We start from the raw sequence: 25,816 nt of genomic DNA on the forward strand, positions 1-25,816 counted from the left end.
ATCCCACATCCTCACCTCCAGCATCAACTTTTGACTTGCAGAATGAGTTTTATTATAACAACGGGGGAAAAAATACCTGAATTATTTAGGCTTCATTTATTTAATGAGACCATATTAAAGCAAGAGCTGGAAACGTGTGAGCATTTTAATGCAAAATATATCATAGAATTTGAGACACACGAAAAGCAAAGGTTGTTTAACATGTAGGGATAAATTTGATCATTAGTTCCTATCTATGGGCCATATAAATGACAAGATCATAAAATCCATGGAGCTTCTGGTGGCGAGGCTGTGCCCCATGATGTGATTCATTTGGTATATTTTTTTTCTATAAAAATGTACAATGGCCCGTCTCAGTGACATCTGGGCTCGTCTGCATAAAATGAGTGTTTAGGGTCATATTATTATTATTTCATGTTCGGTACTTCATCTCATCCATAAAAATAGAGGCACAGTATGGTAAGTTGTTATTCCTCTTCTGAAAACATTAAGAAATTTTATGTGTACCTTCTATTTTTGCTAATGACACAAAATGTGGAAACTTGTTTTTTTTTCTTCCACCAGCCTGTGAATGTGCCATCCTTATCTGAAACCTAAATAAATACTCATTAATGTACGGTGAAATTCAAATGAGCACTTTATATAAATAAGCCTGCTATAGAAATACGTGTTTCTTCAAATTTGTAGACCAGAATAACGTGCAATAAATTTAACATAGTTTCACATTCCGAGCCACCGACCAAGTAAACTGGTTTTATGACTCAAATTTCTTAACCTCAGGTAGAGTAAGAAAGCATATATATGGCTCTTCATTCCATAATGCATTGTACATCTTAAGAACAGTATTATCTGGTTGAGATTTTTATATGCCAAGTGGAGCAGAGTGTACCTAATGTCTGATTCTAGAGTATTATGTTGGGGTGGCAGAGAGGACAGAAGGAATGTGGTGAGGTTGCTTTTCCTTTCACTTCTTTTTTTTTTAATTTTTTGGATAAATATTTCTTTGTTCAAGCACTACTATGTGCTAGATGCTGGGTGTCTAGTGATGAATTGAGTGGACACTGTTGCTGGCCTCTGGGAACCTATGCTTCGTGAAGGTCTTATGGTTATCTATTGTTGCATAATGAACCATCCCCACACTGAATGGCCTAAGTCAGTGCCTTACCGTGCTCACAGTTGTGTGGGCCAGGAATCGGGGTATGGTGTAGAGGAGTGGTTCAGCCCTGCTCCAGGGTGGTGGGGGCCATAGCTTGGGTGACCAGAATGGCAGAGATGGCCAGGGCTGTGAGTCTAAAGCATCAGTTATGGTGGATGGCTAGATTCCTTGGTTCTTCTCTTTGTTGCCTCTTCTAGGACTGGAATATTCAAGGTGGCTTCTTTATTCAGAGATCTGGAGCCCGGTCTGGCTAGCTGCTTGGAAGAGCTCAGGCTGGTCAGGCCTCTCTTTCTTTCTCCAGGTAGTCTCCATGGGTGTGGGCTTCCTTCACATATGCTCGTGTCCCGGTGGGCAGACTTCTCACACGGCAGATAGCTTCTCCCAGAGCACGTGCTCCAAAATCATAGGCAGGAGCTACAAGACCTCTTATGACCTAGCCTTAGAAATCCCGGAATGTCACGTCTGCCCCTTCCTAATGCTGGACCGTGTCATTAAAGCCAGCCAGACCCACGGGAGGGGATTTATACCCCACCTCTCAATGAGAGGAGTAACACAAAATTTAAGATCATTTTAATCTGCCACAGAGGAAGGCTGACATTAAAGAAATAATCACAAAAATAACTACCGCAATAAGAAAAGTACAGGCTTCTTTATAGTAATCAGGACTTCTTGATTGCAAATGACAGAAACTCAACCCAGAGGGGCTAATGAAAAGAAGGGAAGTTGCTGACCCACGGAAAGGAGGAGTCGGTGGCTGACTCCCGATGCTCTATGCTCTAATCATACGGGCGGGAATCTCTTTCCCTATTTGTCAGTGATCATTGTCTCTTTGCTCAGGTGATTTTATTCTCAGGTGCGTGGGTGAGTGTGGGGGGAGGGATCCTCAGATGATAGCTCCAAAGGCCACCAGCTGCTTGGTATGGTACTTGTAACAGTGTAGCAATCACCACGGAAAAAGAAACTCTCTTTCTTAATAAATCTTTCAGATGGTCCTGGGATTAAATCTGATTGGCCACGTTTAGGTCACATGCCTTCTCCTGAGCCAACCACTGTTGCCAGGGAAATGATAAGCTTGGATCCACCAGGTCTGGGCTGTGTGCCTCCCCCCAGGACCTCAGAAGAGGACCTGCCCTATGTGAACTACGGGTGGGGATTTTGCTTCCAGGAAAAGGAGAGACAGTTTCTTTCATGGGAACACAATGGAAATAGATGCTAACCAGACACATATAACATACCTATAACACAAGCCGAAAAACACAGGATGACCTTGAGGATTAGGTCCTGCCTTGAAGATTAGGTCCACACGCAGATACGAGGGGGAGGCTAGTGTTCCCTGTTGCTGTTCTTTCCTCATTCCCTCCAATCAGTCAACTTGCGTTTATTAAGTTTTCATCATGTACGAAACACTAGACCATTTGTAACTGGGATCACGAAATGAAATGTAGGGGGTTTGAAGGATGAGGGGAGGGGCTCAGCGAGGAAAAAGATGTGACCGCTAAGTGGCAGTAGCATACCCAGGCTTTATTGGGTGAGGTTTGACCGGTTTGGGGGGCCAGGAAGTCCCTCACAGCAGGTGACCTTCCTGAAGAGCAGGAGAGGGGGGCAAGGGAACTGCCAGGGGAGAAGGGGATGCTCCAGGGGACTTCTGCATCTAGGTGATGTCACCTCGCAGCACCACAGGGGCTGTGTGGGTCAGAGGGCAGCAGTGGGCTTGGACCTCTTTGCTCTGGGGCTTGTCTTATCTATGGCTAGCAGATACTGGGTACAGTCTTGTGGGGCATGCAAAGCAGACGGGCTTTAAATAGCTAAAACTCTCCCTATTCCGACTATATTTAACACAAGTGGATGTGTCAAAATCTGAGCTTAGCACCTGCTGGCTTTTGAGTTAATGGGCCTCGGGCTTCAGCGAAGAAAACCATCCAGACCATCTTGGCAGATTTATGCAATGCGGAGCTAAGGATGACCTTCGGTTATAAACATAGCAACCAGTCAACATCAGCAAGTTAAAGGCTGGAGTTATAAACTGTGGAATAATCATTGTAACGGTTAAAGCTGGGTATGTAATTATCACGTGACAGATACGGCGTCATGTGCTTTATGCAGACTGTCTCATTTAATTCACGGATAACTCTGTGTAGGAGTTTCTGTTATTCTCCCCATTTACAGATGGGAACAAGGAGGGGTCCAGGAACTCATCCAAGCTTATACAGCCGGAGGGGCAGACAGCACTGAGACCCAGGCCGACGCGCTTCAGAGCCAATGCTCTCAAACTGCCGCAGCATCTTCGGGGAGCTGGGTAACCTTACTGGCCCATTTCTTCACCTGGGAAAGTAGAGGGGCTTACCAGGTGACGCTCCAGGCTCCGTCCGTCACTAGACTTCGAGGCTTGCTCTGTGTGCCGCAACTGGCGGGAATACATCAGTGGGAGCCCTTTGGCTGTGTCCCCGAGGAAGCGGTGAGAATGGCTGTGGGAGGCTGTGGGGGACCAGAGGGGCGGCTGGGTGAGCCCAAGAAGAGCGGTGGGAGGGGGATGGGGCAGCTAGAGGTCTGCAGAGTGGGGACAGCGAAAGGTAGGGATTAGGAGCACCAGCTCTGCCTCCCTCACCCACTCGCTCCGAAATCTTGGGTGAGTCACTTCATTGGAGTTCCTTCATTTGTAAACAAGGAGCGAGAATAATAGCACTTACTTCAGGAGAATTGTCGCCGTGATTAATTAAGGCTGTGCCTGTTAAACACGGAGCTCGGTGCTTGCCAAGTAGAGTCGCCCATAGATGTGTGTTGCGCTGTTCCTACTACTGCCAAGTATTATTATCCGTGCAGGAGCCATGTGACGGGGAGAAGAGGTGCAGGCAAGGTAGGTAGGGAAGCCCCTACGAAGGGTGCTTCAGTCCTAGCCATTGTCAGCTCGGGAAATGTTTACTGCGTCTCAGGCACTCTGCTGTCTGCTTGTTTCACATTTGCTAAAAAAACAAAAACAAAAAACACACACAAAAACAACCCCCAAAAAACAACAAAAAAAAGTCTCTGTCTGTTCCCTGCCCTCACTTTTATTGTGGGGGTGTTGGTGGTATGACACCCCGCTTGTGATGTTGTCTCTAGTGACGTTTTTCTGGACCCAGAGTGCGGTAACATGGCAAGACGGTGAGAGCAGGCATTGGACAGTTATGACCTTGGGTCTCCTCTCTGTTGTATAAACCTCTCTGAGCTCCAGATTCCTTGTATCGCTACTAGATCTTGAACAATGACAGTTGGGAACTTAACAATATGCCAGGCATTGTGGGATACAAAGTAACTTGTTCAAATTCACCTACTTAGTAAATGTCACAGCTGGGGATGGCCCAGCCTGCTGACCCGAGGGCTCACATTATCCATGACTCATCCTTCTGCACGAAGGTTTTAAAAACCCCTGACATATGATAGGTGCTCGATAAACCGTAATTGTTGTCATTATTATTATTATTATGGCTTGTCAGAGGGGCAGGCAGGATAGAGACCCAAGCCAACTGGCTTTAGGATCTGTGCTGTCAAACCAGCTGTATTTACTCATTCAATAAACATTTCCTGACTGGCTTTCCTTTGCTAAATTTAACCCTTGATAAATGGTGAACAAAATGCTGTTCTTGCCTTCAGGGGAGTCACGATCTAGTCCAGAGTCTCTGAAACAGCATTCACTAAGCTATGCTCCAGTTAACAGAGATCTCCCTCTCCCTACCTGCTATTTTGGTGTTTCTCAGTAGTAAATATTTGCTTTTCACTTCCGAGTTTTCTACATTCTGGGATCTGAGCTGTTCTCAAGGCAAAAGGAAAGGAGTCATGGTGGAACCACAAAATTGCTCTTAATGCTTCTGCTCGACAGGGCAGAACTCGCGTCTACTCCCGTTTAGTTATCTAAAGCAAGTCACGTGGGAAAAACAGATGTTATTTAAGGCAGGAAGTATGTTTCTCCACCCAAGAGGGCCACTAGGGGGGTTCTGTAGGAAAAGGTTCCGAGAGGAGTTTTGGAACTAATCATTCAATCTACTGCACATGGATTTTTAAGCGATTGTAATACAATATGGTAGGTTCTTTAATGGAAGCGTCTGTTCTTGGAGCAGAGGAGGGAGTGCTTACCTCTTCCAGCTTGTCTTTTGAATTTAGAACAAAGTAAAGTTTAGAGCAGATTTTAGACTCTGAATTTTCTGGAACAAGAATAGAGAGAGCTGTGATAGATGCATCTTGGGAACCCAGAATTCGCTGGCCTAGTTGGAATGGAAAGCACTGACAGTCATTTCTCCTTTCCAAGAAGGGATGTAAGGAGTTCTGTAGAGAGCCGTGTCTGTGTGTCTGCAAGTGAAGAGCGTGGGAGCTGGGGTATCCTCAGAATGACTTAGGGAACCACCCTTATGTCCACGTATGGGGAGGAAAGGGGAGGGAAGCCAGGATGGTGGTGGAAAACGTAGCACTAGTCATTCAGAGGCTGGTTCTTGATGCTAGTAGTTTATTTGGATACCTGTGCCCCAACTTTCCTGTTGGCAAGAAGTAACAGAGGGTTTACAACTTTACAATCATCCTGAAATGCCATGTGTTGTTACTGTTTTTAACTTTCTACAGTAGAGCTCAGCTTGATCTAGAGCCCACATTTCCACTGATGGTAACTCAGTCTCTTCTGTTGAAAACTTAGTATCTTTTCTAGGTAGATATCCAATAAATTCAAATTGCTCTCTCTTCCCTCTTTCCCTTCTTTTTGGGTTCTCAGGGGGCTCATGTGCTGTCCTGTCTTGGGGATGCGTATCTGTTCCCTAAATCTCCCTCTGGACACTTCAGGACTCAGTAGGAATGCCTTCATCCCCCGGGATGCTAGAGAAGACCAGAGGTTGGGGGATGACGGTGGCAAGGCAACTATCTCAGATCCCCTCTGACATAGAGGGTTATCATTTCTGTGCAGATCCTGGGTGTCTCCTATTGACATGCACAGTCAGAATTCCCTGCCCAGATGCCTAAGGCAGGATATAAGATGTTAAGTCCTTCAGCTTTCAAATCCCCAAATCTATCTGGGTGCTTCTAACCATCTCCTCCGGAGAACGAAGATTCAGGGGAGGCAGGAATCAGGCCCCATACTTTCTAATTCATCTTCCTCTGCCTGGGCGAAGCTCCTCCCCCAGTCCAGGACAGGATCTGAGAATCTTCCTCTGCAGTGAGGAACTGCTCTGAGGTCATATCCTGGATTCTTTCTGCTCTGTGGCTTAGAGTTACGACACTGTGCTCTGTTCTCCAAGTTTGAGTCTCCGTAGTTCAAAACCATCATTTATTTATTATTTATTATTTGTAATATTTACTGTAGGATTTACAATATGCGTGTCTAACAACACAGCCACCTCCAAATGATGTAACACTTTATGTATTTGCAAACATTCTCATTCTCTGTGCTTTCATATGTTTTACTTTTATATAAATGTTCTCAACCCCACACTACGTTATTGTTTTGCTCTCAACCATCCATTCTCATTTAAAAGAATTAAAAGATGAGAAAGAAAATGTGTTTACATTACATGCTCCTCCTTTCAAGCATTCTTTTTTACATTTTTCTAAATAAATGTTTCCTTCTAATGCCATTTTCCTTCTGCCTAAAGAAATCTCTCTAACATTTCTTTTACCGGAAGTCTACTGTAGAGGTGGCGAGATCTCTCAACTTTCATTGATCTGAGAAAAGTCATTATTTTACCTTCATTACTGAAAGATATTGTTGGTTATAGAATTCTAGGTTGACAAGTGTCTTTTTCTTTTGGTATTTTAAAGATGCACAGATTATCTTCTGGTTTGCATCAATTCTTATGACAAGTCTGACATCATTCTTTTTTTTTTTTTTTTAAGATTTTATTTATTTACCTGACAGAGAGAGATCACAAGTAGGCAGAGAGGTAGGCAGAGAGAGAGAGAGGAAGAAGCAGGCTCCCCTGCTGAGCAGAGAGCCCGATGCGGGACTTGATCCCAGGACCCTGAGATCATGACCTGAGCCGAAGGCAGCGGCTTAACCCACTGAGCCACCGAGGCGCCAGTCTGACATTATTCTTATCTTTGTCGCTCTGAATGCAATATGCCTTTCTTCTCTGGCTGATTTTAAGATTCTCTCTTTCTCACTGTGTGTGTACGTGCCTTTAACAATTGGATTATAATATGTCTTGAAGCCATTGTCTTTGTGTTTGTCCTGTTTGGGGTTTCTTGAGATTCTTGTATTTGTATGTTTATGATTTTATCAAATTTGGAAAACATTCTGTTATTTCTTCAAATATTATTTCTGTCCCTGTCCCCACCACACCCCCCCCAGACTCCAAGTGCACATATGTCAGACAGCTTTATATTGTTAAAGAGGTTCTGTTCATTCATTCTAGAGAGTTTTATTACTATAATTTTAAGTTCACTGGTCTTCTGCATTGTTGAATCTGCCATTAATCTCATTCAGCAAAAATTTTATTTCAGATATTGCATTTTTTTCATTCCTAGAACCTCCCTTTGGTTCTGATTTAAATATTCTGTTTTTCTCCTCATTATAATCGTGTTTTATTTCACAACTTTGAACATGCAAAACATACCCATAATAGCTACTTTAATGGGCATGTTTGCTAATACTATCACTTGTTATTTCTGGGTCTGTTTCTATATACTGATTTTTCTCTGGGCTATGAGTCACACTTTCTTGCTTCTTTACATGTCTGGTAATTTTTTTATTGAATACTGAGCATTATGAATTTTGCATTTTTGGTTGCTAGATTTTGTCGTCCTTCTACACATAGAAAAGGTACTCCTTCCCCTCCCCCACCCCGGCAGGTGTTTTACTTACTTGCAAATCAGTTTGATTCTTTCAGGGCTTACTTTTAAATGATTCTGGGGTAGGCTTACAGTAGCCTTTATTCTATGGATCATTTAGCTTCATTTCTAAAGCCTGATCCTTCTGGAGTCCTTACTGAATGTGCCCTGAATTCCTGCAACGCCCAAAACCCATCCACTTCAGCTGGTGAGCTTGTGAACAATTTGGGGCCCTGCGAGATCTCTTGGAATGGTCTCTCCTGGAATTTTTCTCTTGCCAGGTCATGTAGAGTTTCATTCCACCCACACACAGGATTGATACTCAGCCAACAACTCAAAGGGACCCCTTGGCAGATTTCTGGAGATCTCCATGCAACCCCCTCCTCTTCATTTCTTTGTCTTGCAGACCATAGCAAAGGTAGCCTTCCCAGTCTCCTTCTGTCTTCTCAATTCAGTGAGATCACTGGGCTGTCCTTGGTTTCCTGTTCCTGTGTTGAAGTCTAGCCATCCCTTTTTTGCAAAATGCCTGGTGATGATTGAACTCAACTTTTTTCCCTCCCCTTTTCTAAACAACCACAGTATTGCACTATTCATTGTTCAAAGTCTGAAAAATACTTGTTTGGAAGATATCAAACAGTTTTCTGGTTATTTATGACAAGAGGGTAATCTGAGCCCTCTTACTCCTTCCTAATCAGAAGCAGAAGTGCTCAGAGTTATTCTGTTGTAAACCAGGTTTTTTTTTTTTTTTTTTTTTTAAGATTTTATTTGAGAAAAGAGATGAGAGAGAGAGAGAGAGAGATCATGAGAGGGGGAAGGGCAGAGGGAGAAGCAGACTCCCTGGCTGAGCAGGGAGCTGGATGCGGGAACCCCAGGATCATGACCTGAGCTGAAGGCAGTCACTCAACCAACCGAGCCACCCAGGCGCCCCATTGTGTACTAGTTTTTTGATGACAACTTTCATCTTCAGAATTGTGGTTGGTACAGTGGTTTTCCTGAGAATGCCTGGCCTTTACTTGTTCTTGGTCAGCGAGGATAGATTTACCTGAAATTTATAGGAATTCTATAAGGAAAGAAACTTGAATTCAAGGAAAAATAAGGAAATCAATTCAATAATCTTTATTGAGCACCACCTATTTGCTAGTGCCTACCCTCACTGTTGGGGATATAACCATAAAGATTAAACAACAACAACAACAAACAACTCTCCTCTTCCTGAGCGCATTGTAGAGAAAGTAGAGGAAGAGGCAATGGGCGTAATGAGTAAGTGAAGTCTTAAAATTTATAACAGGTCAGATGGCAAGCGCTGTGTGAATTGTAGAGGAATAATAATGCTCCCAGCACATGTGCGGCACTGGCTGGAAAACATGGCCTTTGTCCCTTCATATACTTTAACGACGGAGGCCATCTGCTTCGAGGTAAAGTAGCCAAGTGTATTACCATAAATGTCAATTACTCAAGGCCTGTCCCCGCGTGCCCTGGTGATCTCTGTAATTCACACGCACTTACCACGAAGTCATCCTCACGGACGTGTTCCCTAAATGGTTTCTCTTCCGTTCCCTCAGCAGGACTGGACGCTCCGTGAGGGTAGGTCTCGTGTCTGCCTTTGCTCACCATGTTATCCCCTGGCCCTCCGTACAGGTTTGGCATTTGGCAAGTGCTCAGGAAACACACGGGAGCCGTTAAACACGTGTGTTGAAGAGCTTTGTGGCGGTCCTGGTTTCTTGACGTACCATACGTGCACACTGCTCCTCCTCCTTTTAAAAAAGTACTGGCCAACTGCTATTTGAAAGTTACCTGTTCTTTTTTTTTTTTTTTTTTTAGTATTTTATTTATTTATTTGACAGAGATCACAAGGAGGCAAAGAGAGAGAAGGAGAAGCAGCCTCCCTGCTGAGCAGAGAGTTCGATGCGGGGCTCCATCCCAGGACCCCCGAGATCATGACCTGAGCCAAAGGCAGCGGCTTTAACCCACGGAGCCACCCAGGTGCCCCGAAAGTTACCTGTTCTGATCACACTCTTCTTCTTTCTCTTTCTTGTAGCTGTGCAGTCCCTGCACACCCTAAATGACCAGATATCCCATTTTATCGTCACCAAGTCGAAGGCCCTGGAGGAAGACAAGGACCCCTTCCTACCCGCTGAGAAGGAGACTCTGAAGAGTTCCATGATACTGATGAGGCATCTCCTAATGGACGCACAGGTACAGAGACGGACACGGAAATTCTGCATAGAATCCGTGGTACCTTTCCTCGTGGTGTTTTTGGTGAAGTCATGCAAAATTGTTCAACTGCCACACTCCCAGCTTTGTGATGAACAGCGGGGTAGCAGACATTCTGATATGATGGGTATTGGATTTCTGGTTAGGAATTATTGGGGATCTAGTCTTAAAATAGCTTGGTTTTAAGTCACTGGAATAGGGCTTAAGAATAATATATGTGTTGTTTCTGAGAATCGAACAGATCTCTCATTAGCCTTGGAAAAGTGAAAAATCCATTTACATATGAACTTGGCAGGCATCAAAGCTGGCGAAGGCTCTGGAGCGGCGCGATATGTATCCCAAACAGCCTCGCTGAGCAGCTAATGAATATATGGGTATATTTGATGCACCACCAATAAGCAAATCAACGCTGTTGTGTGTATGTGTGTGTGTGTGTGTGTGTGTGTGTGTTCTAACACTCACAATGAATTAATTACAGAAGGAATTTAGCTCATTGTTCGCTTTTGTTGAGATTCTTCCTCAAGGTTTCTCCTCGTGCACTATTTTATTGAAATGTTTAAAGGTAATCTATGTACTCCTTCTGGCTTTGTTGGTGGGTCTCTCCAGATATGTTGGTAGGCAAACACCAGGTGTTATAGGAGAATTGATGGTTTTCTATGTTACCAGCGCCAAACTGAGCTAGATTTTATTGTCACTCCTACCTCCTCAGTATCTAGAAGTGTTCCCGAAAATGTTCTTTGGTTTTGGTGATGTTGGATCAGCTTGCCCCAAAGATTTCTTCCTGAGTTGGTTTTCTGACGGGCAGCAATGAGGTCAGAACGCGCGCCGGCTTCCTGTGTCCGGCCCTCTATCGGGTTTTGAACGCTGGTTTCTTGGCTTCTGTTTCTGCCATGGTGGTGTTTTATGTTTCAGTTTCCTAAATCAATCCTGAAGCCTGTCTCTGATACCAGGAAGACTTTTCACTGGCGAGACTCCGGAGCATTTCTCACCTGTCAATGCTTGAAGCTGCCGCATGGGATTGTTGAGCCCCGATGTTCAGATGACCCCAATTATGCAAAGCCTTTCATTTTTAGTCACTGTTCTCTCTTCTCCCCTTTATTATGAGCAGCCCATTGCACTTCTCCTTTCTTCCTGAGCCTGTCTGGTGGAATAAGAAAAGATTCTGAAGCTCTAACAGCCAATATTAAGACTCAGAGGGAAGAAAAAACCAACCAAACAAAAAACGGGGTGGGGTGGGGTGGGGGGTGGAATTTAGAACAATTTACCAAATAAAAGAGGGAAAATTATTCTTGAAAGGATTAGCCTCCTTCAGTGCCTGAACCCATGCCTATAGCTCACACCCCAGCCAAGGCAGCTCGCCTAACGATTCCTCGAAGATCCTCGAAGATCTCATGCGAATTCCAGTTTGCAAAATCTAAGTAAATAGAAACCATTCATCTTTTCTCTGTCCTTCTCTAGCATCTAGAACGGGATTTCAGAAATGTTCATGACTACTGAAGAAAACATTCCCCCCCCAAATGTTGCATTTATTTGTCAGTTTTTATCGTCCGTGGTGTTGACCACAACTTTCCCCTTTTTTAATCTAAGGAGACTGGAATGTTCCATATAATGTGGTTACTGTATAGGATGGCATTACCTCATTCTCTCCTGATCCCTAGTCAATGCCTGCTGGAAGGTTCTCACGTAGCCGTAGCCGGATCAGATGGAGTAGGATATGTTATTCCCCAAAATCACGCCTCCCAAAGGAGGGTGGGTTAACTCCTCATTTCTTTTGGCTACTTTTGTTCCAAGACTCTTCCATCTTGTCTTTCTGACTAATCTAGCATGAGGTAAATTGCGATTAGTTTGGTCTAAAAATACCACCCTCGTTTCTTTTCTCCCCAAACCGCCTACTTTTTGAAATGTTATTTGTGGTTATGTCTAGGTCTGTGGCTGAAGTCAATTAGAATTATGTCACCTAATGGCCCTGGGCTCCGCACGTCTCCCTAAGATCAGTGTTGCGAAACTCATAAAATGCTAAGGAACCCTAAGATTTGGGGTACAGTCAGGGGTGATATGCGGTTTTCAGTTTTGAAGGAGACCGCTAGAGATACGTGATCTCCAAGGCGACTCCTTATAGAGCATTTCTGGAGATTCGGTGATTTTCCATTCATGGTTTGACATTGCTTCTTACCTCCATTGCAAAGACGGAAGGGATGTCCTGATTTCATATTCTAAGTTCATCAATAAATGGGAGGTCAACAGAATGTGGGTATAACTTCTGGGCGCCTCCTTCCTTCAGCTGCATTTTGTGATATTAATAGATGTGTGATAGATCTGTGTATTTGGAGGATGAAAGCTTCTCCAGAACGGTGACCACATCCCTTAACTTGGTTGGTCTAATAGCCAGCTCACTTCCACACCCAGAGGACTCTTAATAGCATTAGATGATGATGAAATGCTCTGACATCAGTCCGCAAGTTGAATGAAGTCAGGCACAAAGGGTTCCTGAGAACCCAGAGGCCGCTCTGGAGAGTGGCTGCTTAAAAGGCATAATCGATTCAAGTCACATCTGTCTTGAAAGCAATAAATCCTGCTTAGGAGAATGTCAAAGGCAAAAGCATTGCTGGGCTATGAAATTCTACCTCTGAGGATTATAAAACAGTATGCACAGAGCAAACACATCTCCCAAGTTTAATAGGGTGCTGGGCATGACTGGCAGGTGTGACAGCCCATTCTGGAGAATGGAACGGCTCGCACGGGCAGCCCGGAGGCCCACTGTTGTTGTGCATTCCCTAAGGGGCTCTCTGAGCATTTGGTGGGTGTCTCAAAGAGTCCGGGCTCCTCTGTTTGCATTCCATTCCCCATGTAGTCTGCAGCCCCCCCCCCCCCCCAGTTCATGACGTGTTACCATTCAGACCACACTGGAAACCTGATCTTGTGGCTTTTGTTCTGGAGAGCTCCCGCCAAACCCAGAATGCCGACTCAGACTCCTGAGTGATTAGATTCATAACGCCGAAGAGGCGGTTCCTTCTGGTGGAGATTGATTCTTTTACTCGTCCTGTGTGACTTTGCATGCTAAGGGGGGTTGATTACAGCAAATTAAATCTCTTATTGGCAGTTCTCTCCTCCTTCCCCCCAAAGACCTCGTATTATTTATTAAGGGGCGAACAAATGCTTGGAAAAACAGTAAGATCGCTTGGTTGGCAGCAAGGTCCTCTCCCGGAAGGCTGGACGCTAAAAGGCAGAGACTTTGCCTGCCCCATGGGCTCTCCTTCTGCAGCCAAAGCAGCAAGGAAGGGCCCGCGTCCCCCTGCCCGGGCCTGGCGGCGGAGCGTGTTCTAAGCGAGGCCGAGCCCGAGTGCACCCCTCCCAAGGTCCCACTCTAGGAAGAAAGGAAGCAAGACTGGCTACAAAAATAAACAGTGTAGGGGTGCCTGGATGGCTCAGTGGGTTAAGCCACTGCCTTTGGCTCAAGTCATGATCGCAGGGTCCTGGGATCGAGTCCCGCATCGGGCTCTCTGCTCGGCAGGGAGCCTGCTTTCTCCTCTCTCTCTCTCTGCCTGCCTCTCTGCCTACTTGTGCTCTCTGTCTGTCAAATAAATAAATAAAATCTTAAAAAACAAACAAACAAACAAAACAAAACAGTGCAGCTGTCCTCTCTAAGCCAGTGCATGCCCAAGGCCTGGCAGAAATCAAATGTTAGAAATGAAATCTGCTTGGTTCTCTGGCCAGCCCTTTCTCGGCTCTTCCCTTTGGCTTTCTTTTAGCTCCTCCCTCCCCTTCACCCCTCCTTCCTCACTACACTCTCAGTCCCCCCCCCCGCGCCCCCCTGCCCACCCTTCCCCTCTCCTTTCCTTTCCTCTTCTGCCTTTCTTTCTCTTACTTGTGTTCAGGGAACTGGAAAGCGTCATTTGCCCAAACTGCATATTCCCCTTGCCAAGCGCGAGGCAGAGCAGCAGAGGCCGTGGGGTGACCGGCAGGAGGCCAGCCTGGGGTCCGGGAGGTGGAAGGGGTTCCCGCCAGGATCCGAGATCCCCTGTGACGGCCCCCTGGGTAGCGTGTGTGTGTGTGTGTTTTTTCTACAATTGTCTAGAAAACTCCTCTCTGCTGGTGGATGATACTTTCTGATTAACTTCTGGCAACATCAGGCTAATTTAGTATGAATAGATTGGCTGTTTGAGCTGCCCAGACAGGGCCACTCTCTAGCCTGGCCTCGAATGGGGAAGTGTGGTCGGAGCAGAGACCCCACCGAGGAAAACAGCTCAGGCTTCGGACAAACAGGCAGGGAGGGATGGCTTGTCAGCTTGTCTTGGGAAGGGGACCTTGGGAATCAGGTAATTGATTCGTGACATTCGTGGCAGCCATACACCAGAAGAGGACCTCTCCCTTTCCTAGCACTAACCCTCTCCATATGCTTATGAAGCCAGCACCGAGCTCAGGGCCCAGACCTGGTGTCCCTACTAGGGCAGATATCTGGGGCTTTCTAGCTGCAGCTGGCTTCAAGGTCCTGCCAGGAGTGCGGCTTGTTGACAGCCCTAGGGGCTGTCTTGCCCTTCAGTCACACAGACTTCAGCCCCAGAGTGGATGCTTGGTTCTCACGGTCACAGATGCTGGCTGTGGCTCTAAGCTGCGCCTGAGCACAGGTTTTTTTTTTCATACTATCTTCTGAAACGTGACCCCGTGTGGGAACAAGAGCCCAAGTGTCCTGACATAGTGGCACGTGGGGGAGGAAACACTGTCATTAGAACCGGGGCCAAGAGGCAAAGTTTTTAACTGAAGAAAATCACCCCGGGGATATGTTTAAGTCCATTCATGCTGTCAGATTTCCGCCTCTTACGGGGCCTAGGAGAAAGAAATACTTAAATGGACACTAAAGAGGTTAGGTCACCTAAGTAGGAAGCTACAGGGTAAGGGGATTATTCAAAGGAGTCTCCGCGTATCCCCTCCAGTCATCCAGGTGCTTCAGGACTCATCCGTCCTGTGCAGCCGGAAGGGCAGCGCTTACGCTCCGTCCTCACGCGCAAACCATGACATCGGGAGGGCCAAAGCCTATGGCTTCTTGTATAACTCATGCGAGCCCACTTCCCATTCTGCTATGGTGATTTTGATCACTAAATAAAATTTAACTTCTATACGCCACCAGCCATCAATGCAATCCCATCAGTCACGGGGCCCCTAGGGTCCCCTTCCCTGCTCAGATGGAGGGTGACACGTAAAATTGCAGCGCTGCTCCTCTGATAAGCTTGAGTCTAGGTCTTTCTTTCTTTTTTTTTTTAAAGGTGATTTTTTTTTTTTTAAAGATTTTATTTATTTGAGAGAGAGACAGTGAGAGAGAACTTGAGCGAGGAGAAGGTCAGAGGGAGAAGCAGACTCCCTGTGGAACTGGGAGCCCTCTGTGGGACTCGATCCTGGGACTCCGGGATTATGACCTGAGCCGAAGGCAGTCGTCCAACCAACTGAGCCACCCAGGCGTCCCAAGTCTAGGTCTTTCTTATGTCAGTAGCAAAAGGTCGCCTCCTCTGAGACCTCTGCCATCTGTAAAACCCATAAGGCAGAATTTTAGGGAAGGTTCTGCAACACTGAAATCCACACTTTTGGTATTTACAGGCAAAGATCTGGGTAGAGTTGGAACCGAGATTCAGGAAAAACTGGATTCCTGTCCTTTGCTGTACTCTGAAGGAGAGGAGCATCTCTTAGGATGGGTCATAGTCGAACAGAATAGACTCTATCAAACAGGTAGAACGTCCACCAATGTGTGCATACGGTGCTAGAGGGAAATTTGGGGATTTTCACACCGCAGAAACTTTATGCCCCATTTTTAGATACTATGTATTTGTTTCAGTCATCTACATTTTAAATGATAGTAAACGAGAATGCAGGCTGCTCTGATAGTTGATGATCCGCGGTATAGTGCGGGAATCTGAAATAGTAGCAAAATCACGGAAAGATGGTTAGAGGAAGACTCTAGTAGGGTTTTTGTTTGTTTGTTTGTTTTTTGTTTTTTTTTTGGTCCTCAGCAACAAAGACCAGCTCTGATTAGCATAAGAAGAGAAGGAAAAATAAAATAAGATGAAAACAGAGAGGGAGGCAAACCGGAAGAGACTCTTAACCATAGGAAACGGGGTTGCTGGCAGAGATGGGGTGCCCTGGGGATGGGTAGTGAGGACATGTGACGTAATGAGCGCTGGGTGTTAGACGCGACTGACGCATCACTGAATTCTACCCCTGAAAATAATATTACACGATATGGTACCTAAATTGAATTTAAATTAAAAAATCTAAAACAAAAGAAAAAGCTTCTCTCTTCACCAGAGAAGGTGTTAGTTAAAAAGAAAAAACACAGCAAGGGTCTAACATGGCATGGAAGCAAACGAGGTCGACCTTAGGAAAATCTGGAGAACCTGCTTCTTGGGAAAGGCAGGCAAGAAGACAGCAAGGGGAGTTAGGTCTCAGGGAATTAAAGAGAAGCTGCTTTAGGATACTGTGTTGGGGGGCACCTTTGTGACTTAGTTGTTAAGGTCTGACTTCCGCTCTGGTCATGATCCTGGGGTCTTTGGATCGAGCCCCTCATGGGCTCCCTGCTTGGTGGGAAGCCTGCTTCTCCCTCTCCCATGCCCCCTGCTTCTGTTCCCTCTCTTGATGTGTCTTTGCCTGTGAAATCAATCAATCAATCAATCCATTAATCTTAAAAAAATAAAAGTTATTGTGGTTGGGACACCTGGGTGGCTCAGTTGGTTAAGCAGCTGCCTTTGGCTCAGGTCATAATCCCGGTTCTGGAATTGAGTCCTGCATCAGGGCCTCTGCTCATCTGGGAGCCTGCTCCTCCCTCTGCCTGCTCTGCCTCCCGCTGTCCCTGCTTGTGCTCTAAATCTCTCTCTGACAAATAAATAAATAAAATCTTTAAAAAAAAAAAAGGATACTGTCGGTTGGGATAAATTGGTTCCAGTTATTCTCTCTCTCTGTGTCTCTTTGGTCAAGATTCCAGTTCTTGGAAGAGTCTGACCGGCATGTCTTAGGTCAATGGGCCCTTTTCCCCACTGACCATGGTGGGAGGGTGTGCATGTTGAGGGATGGTCCCACCTAGACCACTGTCACCACCAGGAGGGGGAGAGGATGCTGGGCGGGTGGGGACAATAATAAACCCACCGTGCACTCCCCCTGCACACACTGGGTGCTGTGTCCCAGCGCGGGGTGTGGCAGCGCCCTGAGCCCTAGGGACAGAAGATTGGCCCTGCCCCAGCGGGACTCAGGATATGGTGGGGCAGGTGATGGGACAATCTAGTGCCCTGTGATCAGTACTGGGGAAGTGCAGGGGACTGTGGGAGCCCAGAGAAGGAAATGGCTGATATTTGCAGATCATGTAACTGTTTACAAAGCACTTCCACCAGGATTTTCTCGTCTTTTCCTCTCAGCCATGAGGAGGACAGGAGCCTGAGTATTATTATCTCTAGTTTGAAAACTGGGTATCACGCTTTAATAAAATAGACTTCTTTTAATATTGTTCCATCCAGCCCATCACAAAGCAAGAGTAAATGATTTCCCACTTATAGGTGGTGACCCTCAGAGTATTTGCTTCCTGAAGGAATTATTAAATAGAGGGAAAGGGAGGGTGTAATTGGGGGAAAGAAGCAGATCAGAACCTGTCTTCAGGCATACAATGGCACTTCTAACTCAAAATGTTTTTAACTTTAATAAATACACAACGCGTTCCTAAAGCCAAGCTCTAACCTTTCAGACTCTCAGAAGGTGCAGGGTTCTCAAAACAGGGTTTTTTTTGTTTTGTTTTGTTTTTTTAAAGATTTTATTTATTTATTTGACAGACAGAGATCACAAGCAGGCAGAGAGGCAGGCAGAGAGAGGGGAAAGCAGGCTTCCTGCTGAGCAGAGAGCCCAATGCAGGGCTTGATCTCATGACCCTGAGATCACATCCGGAGCTGAAGGCAGAGGCTTTAACCCACCGAGCCACCCAGGCGCCCCAGAACAGGGTTTTTAGTCTTTAAATAGGATATAAAAGGCATTCCAGGTCCCCATCTTGATATTCTAGTTCCCTCATGGTTTTCTGGAGTCATTTGGCAAATATGTGACTCCAAAACTAATACCCAGACCTCACCATCCCCCTTCGGGTGCGTGGTTCAGCTGGGAGGGGAGGAGAGCCCCACCCAGAAGCATCTGGCCGTATGTGGAGATATCTCTGACTGTCACCACTGGTGTGGCTTGGTGCACAGGGGTGGCATTGCTACTGGAATCCGGTGGCTAAAAATCAGGCATGCTGCCAGACTTCTTATCGTGCACAGGATGACCCCCTTGCCTGTGACAAAGAATTATCCAGCCCCGGTGCCACTAGAGTCGAGAACGAGAAACCTGCTTTTAGAACCAACGCTACCTTTTTCGTTGATCATGAAACTCCTCTAGCCTCAGAATCACTGCGTTTGAAGCCCCACCATGAATTTGTTCTCAAGATATATTTTAGTTACCATGTTCTCATTATTTTTCGAGCTTCTGTAATGTGGCAAGCACTGTGCTAGGCTGTGGGAAACCACAGTGAGAACAAAAGCGGTCCTCTTTGTCCTCAAGGATTTTGTATGTTAGTGGGCAGGTAGCTGGAAGTACTCAAGTAAACAAACAATTATGAGTTTCAGTACTAGTCTTAAAGATGCACTGGGACCCAATTTAGAGAAGGGTTCACATGTTCTCTCTCTGAACACAACATTTAAGCTGAGATCTTCAGGGAGAGAGGGGAAGGGAGAGAGAAGAATGTGACCTCTTCTCGTGCATTATTGCATATTATTTGTACTTTAATTTAGTTGTACGTATTTAATACTACTCCATGAAGTAACTGGAAATAGATCCCCTGGGATGTGGCGAAAGATCTAAGCAAATTATTTATTCTAGAAATTTACATTTAATTTAGGGGCTATGAAAATTCTAACTGGTCTCTCAGGAACAGAGAATCTTTTCTCTTTTGCCTGTGGGTGTCCACGGAGGAACCAGGATCTCTGTGGGTTTTGTTTTTTTTTTTGCTAGGTGCCGGGGATGTAGAGAGCTACAAGGGAAGGCTAGCATCGGAGATCTTTGAGCTACTACACAAGAGTGAGTCACCATCTCACTCTCCCAGTCGGCCAGGCAGGCAAAGGGGAATCTGAGAAGGCGCAGGCATGGGAATGGAGAGGCGGAGGCCGCTCATTTTTAGCTGGAGATGCTGCCTTGGAGAGCCTGGTCAGCAGTCAGCTCTCAATTACGCACCTAGAGGTTAGTAACTGTATGGATTATCTATGGGCAAAGCATTCCTTCCGTGGTAGCATACGCTCGGGAAATGTAAACCAGTATTCGTCCGAATGAGACATAATTAGAAACGTCGTTTCATTGCCAATATTTTTCTTTTCCTGCCCTAATGGAATTCAATATGAGACTTGTCTTTCAGTATCCGTAACTTGGTACTTTTGAATGCTGTGGCTCCCACCCCTTAGATAATTATAGTTCTAGAATCACTTATGCTTTGAATAGTAATTCCTCTGCAGAGCTGCTGGGACCTCCTAGCCACATGAAACTTAAACATTCCCTGTAGAGCAGCCAGGTAAATTGAGGCATGGAGTTGCTGAGTGCCATCATTTCCATCCTATGTTTGATCTAGGAGTAGAGCCAGCAGGTCCCTGTGATGCCAGCTCAAGCTCATATTCCATGTCCCTTGTCTCTTAAAGTAAATTACACTTCTGTAAATTACACTTAAAAGCAGTTTATTTACTTATTTTTAAGATTTTATTTATTTGTTTGACAAAGAGAAAGAGAGTGCAGGTGGAGAAGCAGCAGGTAAATGGAGAAGCAGGCTCCCTACTGAGCAAGGAGCCCAACACGGGGCTCAGTCCTAAGACCCTGGGATCATCCCCTGAGCTGAAGGCAGACGCTTAACTGACTGAGCCACCCAAGCATCCCTTAAAAGGAGTTTAGTAGTGAGATGGTCACTTGGCTTTTCCAAGTTCTCACTTACTGCTGTGGACCTGAAAGAAACACAGTTGTTTTGGCCAGTTTAGTCGCCCAGATACTCAATTTCAGAATGGACATTCTTATCTTGGGTTACTGATACGCACCTACAATCTCTCTCTTTCCTTACAAAGTAAGAGACCAAGAGACAGGCTCATGAGAAGACTGATAATGAAAATTATGGCATGGATTTATATCCGTTAACTACTGCCACATAAAAAAAAAAAAATTATCCCAGAACTATGTGGTTTAAAACGACAACTTTTTATTGACTTCTTTAAGTCTGTGCACTGACTGGGTAATTTTGCTAATACGGGCAGGCACGGCTGATCTTGGCTAGACTCACTCCCCTATTTGCGGTCACTGGGGCCTGGCAGGTCTCAGGTGGCCTTGGCTGGTGTGACTCACCTGTCTTCTACATGTCTCTCCTATCTGCTCAGCAGGCTAACTCTGGAATATTCTCATATTGGCGATGGGGATCCATTAAAAAAAAAGAACAAATGGTCAAAAGCAATCACTTTTCCAGGCTACGTTGGTATCCAGTTGGTTCCTATTCCATTGGCCAGAACTAGTCAAATTACCTAACCCAGAGTCCGCGTGAGATGACACCATCAGAAGACCGTATCAAGATGGTGCATTAGTGTAATCAATCTACCACATAAACAAAGCAAAGTAGCAACAGATATCTTAGCATAACCCTTGACAGCATTCAATCTTTGGGAAACGAGTCTGAAATGTCCTAATTAGCCAGCTTCGTGCACACTCTGTTTGGGAAAGACCAAGCCAGTCGGTTTGTTTAGAGGGAGATGAATTGTGTTCTTCTGCCCTTGTCCAAGCACAGAGGACAGACTGTGTTTGAACAGCTGGAAGATATATTTTAAGAGGGCTTTATGTCAGGCTTGAACAGGATGGTTTCAGATGGGCCCGCGACCATGTGTGAGAAGTGTGCACTTGTGCGAGCTCTAGAAACATGAGGAGCCATTAAAATCCCACTGTTCGAGCTGGCCCTCCAAGCCCGGTGCATGGTGAATTTGTTCAACAATTGCTTCCTCAGCTTATACTGATCATATGAAAGGTACAGGGGTGAACACTGCAATAATCTAATCATTATTTAAATAATTATTAAATTAAAAATAATTTAGATTTAAGTTAAATTAAATTACTTTAAAAGATGTGAAAAATGAAAGTCATAAAGGATCATTGAGTTCTCACTGTGTGCCAAACCCTCTGCTAAGGGCTGTACCTTACCCCCAAATCTCATTTGTGAGGAATGTGTTGTTTCCCCTGTTTTATGGATGAGGAGATGAGGCCCGGGGAGGAAAACTTACTTATCGTCACATGTCGAATGACTAGCTATGCTACTTTAATTGCAAAAAAATACCTGCAGTTCTTTATTTTCTCTCTCTGCAATATGCCTCTGTAGGCTTTCCCACTGAGAGCTAGGGGGTTTGTTTTCCCATCCCTTGAATCTGAGCTAGCTTAGGATTTGTTTTGGCCGGGAGAATGTGGTGGAAGAAGTCAGTCCAGGGTTGTCTGGGAGATAGTCAAAACTCTGTCTTCATTTTCAGAGAAAGCTGTGGCTGAAAGGGTGGGTCTGGACTCATCAGTATATGTACCGTCTGTGGGAGTCCTGCTGTTTCCTTAAGTTCTCAGTAGCTCACAGCAGAATCCACTTTAATTGAAGGAGAAGAGAAATTTTGGAGACATTTTTGATAGTTCACAGAGTCTCAAGGAGGTCTCGGAAACTAGGTTTGGAGGCTACCTGGCTGGGAATAACAGTAGCCAGGAGAAACTAGTCAAGACTGCTAGTGGAAACCATCAAGCGACTGCTTCACCCAGCACAGCACCTGTACCATGAGGACTGGACGCAGAACCTTCCCCAGGGCTATTCTGAAGGACCAAGTGCTTCTGCCACCAGTTGCCAGAAGGAACCAGTCTCCTCCCATGCCTTGGCTACCTCATTGAGGAGGAAGCTAGACTACCTGGCGACCTTAGCCACAGGGGAATCTGGGAAATGTAGTTTTAGATTTCCCTTTTCTGTAGTTCAGGGAAGTCGGTTAAAGGATGTTGGAATGAGTGTGAGTGAACCAAGGCAGGGTACCCCCAACATAAGCACACCGGAAACTACACAGGGACATCATACAGTGAGGAGTGGAAGAAGAAACCCTGTGGGGTAGATGAAGAGTCCCCTTCTCACTTCAACTAGATTGAGATACCTGTCATTTGCAGCCTGAGGAACCTTGACTAATAGGACACCTAAACTTTGTACAAGTGCCATCCTTTCTCTCCAGGGCCATCCTGTCAGTATGCCATGCGTTCCCTCCCGTGATTAACTACGAAGCCATGTGGGAGCTTTCCCTGCGCTGGGGCACCTGGCCCCTTGCAGTTAAGCTCCAAGACCCTTCGTGTCTGTACTTAAACATTTATGCGGTCCCACACTGCTGCTTGCTCATTTACACAGTCACGCACAGCACTCGAGTTCAGAGAAGACCTGTATAAAGCAACAATTGTTTTAAATCAGGAACCTACTAAGAAATCTGAATATATGCACAAGAGGCAGCCCAAGGAGTTCTTTTCCTGGGACAGGACAAAACAAAACAAAACAAAATACCAAAAAACCCAACTTGTTGTTCTGGAAGCATGAACTGTTCCCTGGTTTTTATAAGTGATGTCCTCACGTCTCAGTACATATTTTCTTGGGTTTTTCAATGTATTTCTAAATGAAATTTAAATTAGCATTTGCAGAAATACCTCACAAAACCCCACAGTTACGCAGACCAACGTTGGATCTCGGATGCCCTAGATGATGTTTTCTCTAGCCTCGCCAGAAGGGACCAATTCCTTTGTTACAGGTTGAATTGTGTCCTCCCAAACGGACATGTGGGAAGTCCTAACATTCATAATGCGACTTATTAGACGTACAGTTGTTACAAAGAACATCCAATTAAAATGAGGTCATTAGAGGGGCGCCTGGGTGGTTCAGTCAGTTAGGCGTCTGCTTGCATTTCACGTCATGATCTCAGAGTCCTGGGATCAAGCCCCATGTTGGGCTCCCTGCTGCATGGATCCTGCTTCTCCCTCTGCCTTTCCCCCTGGCTTGGGCTTTCTCTCTTTCTCTCAAATAAATAAATAAAATCTTTAAAAAAAAAAAGGTCATTAGAGTGGATGCTAGTCCACTATGACTGATGACCTTGTAACAGGATATTTGGACACAGAATTACATGTACACCAAGGGAGGCAGTGTGACATCACAGGAGAATGCTGTGGGATGCATCTAGATGCATCTAGAGGTCCCCGAAGCTGGGAGAGAGGCTGGGGATGGATTCTTCTTTGGAATTTTCAGAAGGAAACAAACCTGGTGTCCCCTTGATTTGGGGCCTCTGACCTCCAGAACCATAAGACTATGAAATGTTCCTGTTTTAAGCCACCTGGTTGGTAGCACTGGTGATGGAAGCCACAGGAAGCAATTACATCCCTGCTGATTAAAAAAACACAGACTAAGAAGGCGTGGGACGCTTTTAGACCAGGCTCAGTGTGGTCTAGGAGACGCATATTTTTGTTTCCATCATGGGATGGAAAGGGTTGTGATGGGAGGCCATGCTTCCTTGCTCTCCAGAGTCACAGCGCTGAATGTCACGCCTAGAGGTTTTTTTCATCGAAGATAAATGGAGGGTGCTGGAAGGGCCAGGGCACAGCGTGGCGGGTGGCGCAGCGTGGCAGGTGGCGTGGCGTGGCAGGTGGCGTGGCCTTCCCCCAGTTGCCGGAGGTGGTACCACTGTTACCTTTGCTGTGAAGCCAGCATCACACATCATTTGTTGATTCCCTATTGTTGGTTTCTCTGTGTGACAGGATGTTGTCACCTGGCTTCTTCCTTTCTTTTCATCATCATAACTGCCTCCGCTCTGTCATCCTTCCAACTCTAAATCAAAGGGAAGCGTGTCTTCTCGCATCTGGGAAGTATTCCGGATGCATATCATTAGCCCAGAGGAGCACTTGACATTTGAGATCATCATTAGGGCTTCTTTCTTGGTTTTAGCCGAACCTTGGCACTCTGGTAGGACTGTGGGGGCACATAAGCAAGAGACACGGAGATCTAGTGATGCTCAAGAATAGCTGTTGCCCTGACACATAGTCACGAGCCCCCCCCCAAAGAGTGGGGTCCCTCCTGGGGTGCAGTGTCTGGCTCAGGGTGGGGGATCTAGTTGTCATCTTTCCACTGCCATCTTCTGCCTTCAGAGCAACTGTGAAAGGGGTGAACTCCCTCTCCCAGAACTCCGTGCCCCCCGCGGGCCCTTGGCTCTTCTTCTGAGTCAGGCTTCCATCTCACGGTCCCAGGTCCTCAGTGGGCTTCCTCCAGCTGGGCTTATTCCTTCCACCTTGTTGTCTGTGACCCCCCAGACCCGTCCTCTCCCACCAGCCTTCGGGAAGGCTGTGCCTGCATCGTCCGATGGGCGTTTTGATGGCTGCCCTTTCTTCTTGGTTCTGCAGAGCAGTGAAGGACCCTGTGCAGGAGAGACACAAGGGGGTCCGGGGAGGAGAGGGACAAGGGACAAGCCTAAACCAGAGGAGCCGAGGGAGGGGAAAAGGACACCAGCCAACATTTCCAGGAGGAACTGATTTTGAGTAGTCGCTTAACATTAAAGTCTGGTGACGACAGAGATTCGGGGTGGAGAGGTCTCAGCCTCTCATCTAACTGGAGTGCGGTCTTGTTCCTCTTGTCCAGCCCGTCTCTGGATTTCATTGGAACATTCGAGTGCAGTTTTGAATTCAGGGGAGCGCAAGTCAGCTGTTGGCCCAGGTGGCTGGGAAATGGGTTTCTGCCAAGGAGGTCCGTCATTCGGGAAGGGGCCAGTACTTTTTTTTTTTTTTAAGAAACAGCAATCTCTTACAAAGGAGAAAAAGCATTTTTGTCTTCTATAAGCACGTCTGAATGGGTTTCATTAGTAGAGTATTTCCAGTTGATTGATAGACCCTTTCTTGTTCATCAACATGGACAGGTTTACTCTTCCAAAGCTGAGTGATCGGTATCATTTAGGGCCCCTTGTTTCTCTACCTTTTCCTCTCTGGGCTTCTGGGGAGTTCGTTTTCAGCTCCTTGTCTATGCTCAGGTGTTTCTTATGATTCAGTCCCGGCAGCCCAGAGAGCAGAGGACGGAGGGCAGCTGGATTTGTTCAGAGTGGGCCATCTAAATGAAACCAGGTAATTATCTGTAAGGGATGTCAGTTACAAAAATGACTGACAGTAAAAACAAAAGCAAAATCAAAAAGCACCAAACATTTGAAAACCAGCCACAAAATGAGACAGAAATTATAGAATTACAAACTCAATAAACGGAACAAGTTACATAGGTGAAAATAGTGAATAGAGAAACTGGAACAGGATTTTAAAATAGGTATAATTAACACCCTCGGAGAGAGAACAGAGAATATTGCATCCAAGAAATCAGAACAGAGGTCCTATATTTACCCATTCATTGGTTCCACTAATATTTAATGAGCTGCTAATGTATGTTAAGCACAGCTGGTGCATTGGGGAGTAAATAGTAAGTAAACCTAAGTCCTGGCCCTTGTGGAACTTCCAGTCTAGTTAGGGGAGACAAAAAGATAACCAGGTAAGTATATGTCAGGTGATGTGTGTTGCTGCGAGAGATAAGGCAAGGTAAGAAGCTTAAGAAGTACAGGAATGGGGAGGGAGGATACTACT

The 25,816-nt window shown here is 45.7% G+C and overlaps 1 protein-coding gene across 2 annotated transcripts in view; it reads left to right on the forward strand.

Moving 5' to 3' along the window:
- The window catches only part of KAZN (kazrin, periplakin interacting protein), a 1,025,916-nt gene that overhangs the window by 228,351 nt on the left and 771,749 nt on the right, over positions 1–25,816 (forward strand). For both annotated transcript variants that reach the window (XM_045063784.1, XM_045063786.1), the window contains exon 2: positions 9,978–10,135. In XM_045063784.1, the coding sequence (XP_044919719.1) occupies positions 9,978–10,135 (158 nt within the window). The remainder of the gene's footprint in view (positions 1–9,977; positions 10,136–25,816) is intronic.

Source organism: Mustela putorius, unplaced genomic scaffold (genome assembly GCF_011764305.1).
Source record: "Mustela putorius furo isolate JIRA1106 unplaced genomic scaffold, ASM1176430v1.1 tig00003853_pilon_pilon_pilon, whole genome shotgun sequence".
NCBI lineage: Eukaryota > Metazoa > Chordata > Mammalia > Carnivora > Mustelidae > Mustela > Mustela putorius.